General features: G+C 37.3%; 1 protein-coding gene across 1 annotated transcript in view; it reads left to right on the top strand.

Moving 5' to 3' along the window:
- LOC125040107 (rheacalcin-1-like) overlaps positions 1-1,913 on the top strand; it is a 3,372-nt gene extending 1,459 nt beyond the window's left edge. The window contains exons 3-4 of the mRNA XM_047634605.1: positions 1,140-1,239; positions 1,492-1,913. Of these exons, the coding sequence (XP_047490561.1) occupies positions 1,140-1,239; positions 1,492-1,627 (236 nt within the window). The 3' untranslated portion in view covers positions 1,628-1,913. The remainder of the gene's footprint in view (positions 1-1,139; positions 1,240-1,491) is intronic.
- Positions 1,914-5,000: the final 3,087 nt, after the last annotated feature.

The following is a 5,000-nucleotide window of genomic DNA, read 5'->3' as shown; positions in this document are numbered from 1 at the left end:
TATAAGAAGAACAATATATGTAATGAGAGAGAAGTAATGAGAGAATAGTCGGGTCCTTTTCCCAGTTTATTTGAAGCTTCCACATTGCCTTGCTCGTAATTAAAAACCATACCAGCATATTAAGTACTTTACGGTTTTCCTTTTGACTCTTTTATACGAAATGAACAACACAACTTTTTCTTTTCTCAAAACTTTGTATGTCAGTACAAATTTCGATAATATCTTGTTTTGTAACGACAACTTGAAACAATTAGCTTCATTTCCACTGCCATGACATTTCTTTTATGACAGGAATCGAGGGGGCGGGGCTGCGCTTTAGGCGTGGAATCATATTCAATGAAGGAACTATATCAAATGAAGGAACAAGAGTGGAAATAGTTAAAGAGCATGTAGAATTTAATACAGAACCGTAAAAACATGCAATGAATTAGATATATTTCGTACAGAGAAGTGATGGTGATATCTTCAAGTCCGAAAGAACTTGTTTTGAGAGTTGCTTACTAAGTGTTTATTTATTTTTTTTTTTTTTTTTTTTTTTTTTTGTATTTTCATTTTGTTCAGTTTTTTTTTACACGAGGTATATAGAGACAAAAAAAGAAGAGATAGTTGGAGAGGGATATATATATATATATTTTTTTTTTTTTTCAAAACCAAGAAAGTTCTCCCTTTTTACTAACTGAATGTGGCTTTGTATAGTTGTTGTTTTTTTTAAGATTAATAAAAGACCACTGATATGTAGTTTGCAGTTTCACTTTTCGTTTTTTTTTTTTCTGTTATATGTTTTTTTCTTGTTATTGTTATAGTTGAGGATGATAATTGTGTCTATTCTGTATATTACATTGCTTTTATTATTTGTTTTTGTTAAGTTTGACCCTATTAGGAATAGATATATAGATAAAAGTACCGACAGAAATAACGAGTAAAATAAGTCGATGAAAAATGAATAAACGACATGCCAAAATCATGAATAAAAACACCAAAATATCTATCAGTTCTCTTTGCTGAGACGAATGCTACACACGTCATGCATTGAGGTGATAAATATTCATTCGAAACCTTACTTCCCCATCGTGCATTATGTGAGTCATTATTCACTCTCACTCATTATCTTCCCATTCATAATTTTTATACTTTTGCAGAAGAAACTGGTGATAGATATTCTTACTGGGTTGGTGGTCACGGTGCTAACCAAGACTGGCGCTGGGTTGATGGCTCCAAGCTAAGTATCAAGTCTAACATGTGAGTTCATTTCTTTTTTTTCACTTTTGTCTTTGTTATATTGTCCTTGAAAGTATATCGACTCTTTTTCTTGTCTTTTTCCCCCATCCCTCCTTTATTTTTATTATTATTTTCATTTTCTCCTTTCCTTTCTTCACCTCCTTCTTCTCCTTTTCCTCCCCCCACCCCCTTTCCTCCTCCTCCTTCTCCTCTCCTCCCCTGTTTATTTACTACCCCCTCCCCCTACCCCCTCCCCCTTCCTCCGCCCCACAGCTGGCTGCCCGACGAACCCTCCCAGACGCAGAAGGGTTTCACAAAGCTAGTGATGGCCAGTGCCGTGCATGGCCGACGGTATCTCGTATACGGACCCGAGAAGTCTACCGCCCAAGGGTTCATCTGCGAGCACTGAAGATGCTGTGTAGGATGCTGATACGGAGATAAGCGAAGATGGAGGATGGTCTGGATTTTTCGTTTCGTTTCGTTTCGTTATTTTTTTTTGATTATACATAGATTCTTTTTCTCTCTCTCTCTCTCTCTCTTTTCATTCGTCATTTTTCTTCGGTTTTCTCTTTATATTCTTCCTCTTCTTCGTCATCTTCTTTTTGTTTGATTTCTTTTTATTTTTTGTGATTTTCTTCATCCGATCGCTTTGTGTATTGATAGTGTTTTATGCAATAAAATGGTTACACTTAAAAGTTTGTTTGTTTTCAATATATTTATGACTATATCCAGATGCACCTCCGTCACGAATCACTGGGTCTGAAGAAACTGATTCACATACTATTTGAATTTATAAAAAAAAAAAAAAGTAAATAAAAGATGAAAATATATATATATATACATCCTTAGACGAATATATTACCCTTGTACCTATTTAATACAAGCGCTGATTAGTAAACAAAACTACTGTCACTGTCTCATATTCGCGTTTAGAGAAATTATATACATGTAATATATACTAATACACATACACACACATTGCAAGTAGAACGACGAAGGGAAGAACATGAAAACACACGAATATGCCATATTCGTGTGTTTTCCTGTACTTCACTTCGTTGTTCTACTTGCAATTTGTTCAACATGAATTCCAACACACACACATATATACATATTAATATATATATATATATATATATATATATATATATATATATATATATATACATATATATATATTATGTATGTATATATATATATATATATATATATATATATACTATGTATGTTTATATGTATACATATATATGCGTGTGTGTGTGTGTGTGTGTTTGTAAAGAGAGAGAGGGAAAGAGATAGAAAGACAGACAGACAGGGAAACGGAAACAGAGAGAGATACAGACAAACAAACAGAAAAAGACAAAGAGTGAATGAGAGAGAGAGAGAGAGGGGGGGAAGTGAGGGAGAGAGAGGGAAAGGTAAACAAACAAACAAAGAGAGAGAGGGGAGGAGGAGATATAGAAAGACTGACAAAAAACAATCATCCTGATCCTCGAACACTGAAAGCAAAAACGAATCCGACTGCATTAATCACCCACAATGGTCGACAACTAAATCACTTAATGCAGAATTTTCACCTTTACAGATCAATACCTCTTGCATCGCCTAAAGCAAGAAAAAAAATAAATAATAATAAGTCAATGTTGCTTGAGTGAGGCTTTGGAAACACTTGTTTGTTTTCTTTATCGAATCATATTTGTGTGTATGTATGTATACACACACACACACAAACACACACACACACACACACACACACACACACACACACACACACACATATATATATATATATATATATATATATATATATATATATATATATATATGTGTGTGTGTAATCTCCTCCGCGCGAAGACCTCACACCGTGGGCGTGATCAAGACGATGATGGGCGTGAATATCTTGCGGGCGTTGGCCGTCGTGGCGTCTCTCTTGCCTGCGGTTTTTGCGGGTAGGTATAAAGCGGGCGGGGGTGAATGTTTAACGGGGGGGTGAGTTTCATACGGAGTGAGGGGTGGAGTTTTAACGGGGGGAGGGGGTGAGTTTTAAATGGGAAGGTTGAGTTTAAAAAGGGTTGGAAGGGTGAGTAAGTTTTAAACAGAATGTGAGGGGAGTTTTAAAAAGGGAAGGGTGGGATTTAAAAGGGAGGTGGAAGCCTTAAGCAGAATCACTTAAACAATATGATTTTTGTTTTTATTAGTATGTTTATATCGATGTTTATGTAGACTGTAAATATTTCCTATTTATGTACCGAGGTTATAAAGGATATTATGTCTGTTGCTTGTGTATATTCGCACTTGCGTCTGTTGTAAGTGCGCACTTTTAGCTTCGTTAGCTTTAGTGCATGTCTGTATCTGGCTGTGTGCACGGACTTGCTTTATGTAAATATATCCAAACGCCTATATACATTCCATAATTCCATCTGAGCGGAATGGCGTCCAAAAACAAATGACCGACAGCGCCCTTCCTCACGCCCACAGCAAGATGCGCCCAGAGTATCTCCCTCTGGATGAGAAATGCGTGAAGGTTGTCACCTGCAGCGACGCCCGTGCCCGCTGCCAGGCCGAGGACCCGCCCGCTGACCTCCTCAAGATCACGCCCGAAAAGCTCTTGGAAGATCTCTCGCGATTTATAAACACTCACTTCCCAGGTTAGTGAGTGATTAAGGTGTTCACTTTTTGCACTAGGTATGTATAGATAGATATTGATAGATGGAGGGACATTCTTTTTTTCTCAGTCAAGACAGACTTTTTACTTAGTGAATGTGGTTTTGTGTACCTTTTTTTCTAAGATTGATAAAGACCATTGGCTTCGGTTACACCCTTGACCCTATCTAGAAAAGATCGATAGATGAAAGTGCCAACAACAACCACAAATAACATAAGTCGATAAAAAATGAATAAATGATAAGCCAAAGTCACACGTAAAAATACAAAAAATATCAATCTTATAATATTTCTTCGCAGAGATCATTGCCACAAGCGTCATGAATTGAGATCGAAGTCGAAGCCTTATTTACACATCCCGGATCGTGTCATTATTCAGTCTTGCTTATTTCATGCTCATTCATTATTCTTATTTTCTACTTTTACACAAGAAACTACTGATAGATATGCCTACTGGCGCTGGGTTGATGATTATAGACTAAGTGTCAAGTCTAACATGTGAGTTCATTTCTTTTTTCACTTTTGTCTTCGTAATATTGTCTTTGAAAGTCTACTGAGCGTGAATATATCCATCTTTTATTACTTTTTCTCATTTTCTCCTTTCCTTTTTTTATGTTTGATATACTTTCTCTGAATTTTACGAGTAATTTGGTCATACTGTCTTTGGACATGGATTAAAGAATTATTTCTCAATCTATCTTCCTCTTTTTCTTCGTAATCACCTTCCTCCTCCTCCTTCTCTTCCCCTTCCTTCTCTTCTTCTTCTTCTTTTCCTTCCACCTCCTCCTTCTTCTCTTCCTCCTCCTCCTCCTCCTCTTTTCTCCCCTTCTTCTCCTCCCCTTCCTGTTATTTACTCCCTTCCCTCCTCCGCCCCACAGCTGGCTGCCCGACGAATCCTCTTAGAACCAGAAGGGTTTCGTGAGGATAACGTCACCTATTGCCCCGCACGGCCGTCGATGTCTCGTGTCCCATGGGGAAGGAGGTGTCACGCCAGGATGCATCTGCGAGCACTGAAGCCGCTGTGTAGGATGAAGATGGTGGAGATAGACTAGTGAAGGTGGAGGATGATCTGGATTTTTGTTTTCGTTTTTTTTTTTCTTTCGCTTTTGTTTAGGTTT

The sequence above is a fragment of the Penaeus chinensis genome, chromosome 28, assembly GCF_019202785.1.
Source record: "Penaeus chinensis breed Huanghai No. 1 chromosome 28, ASM1920278v2, whole genome shotgun sequence".
NCBI lineage: Eukaryota > Metazoa > Arthropoda > Malacostraca > Decapoda > Penaeidae > Penaeus > Penaeus chinensis.
This window is presented reverse-complemented; position numbering and strand designations above follow the sequence as displayed.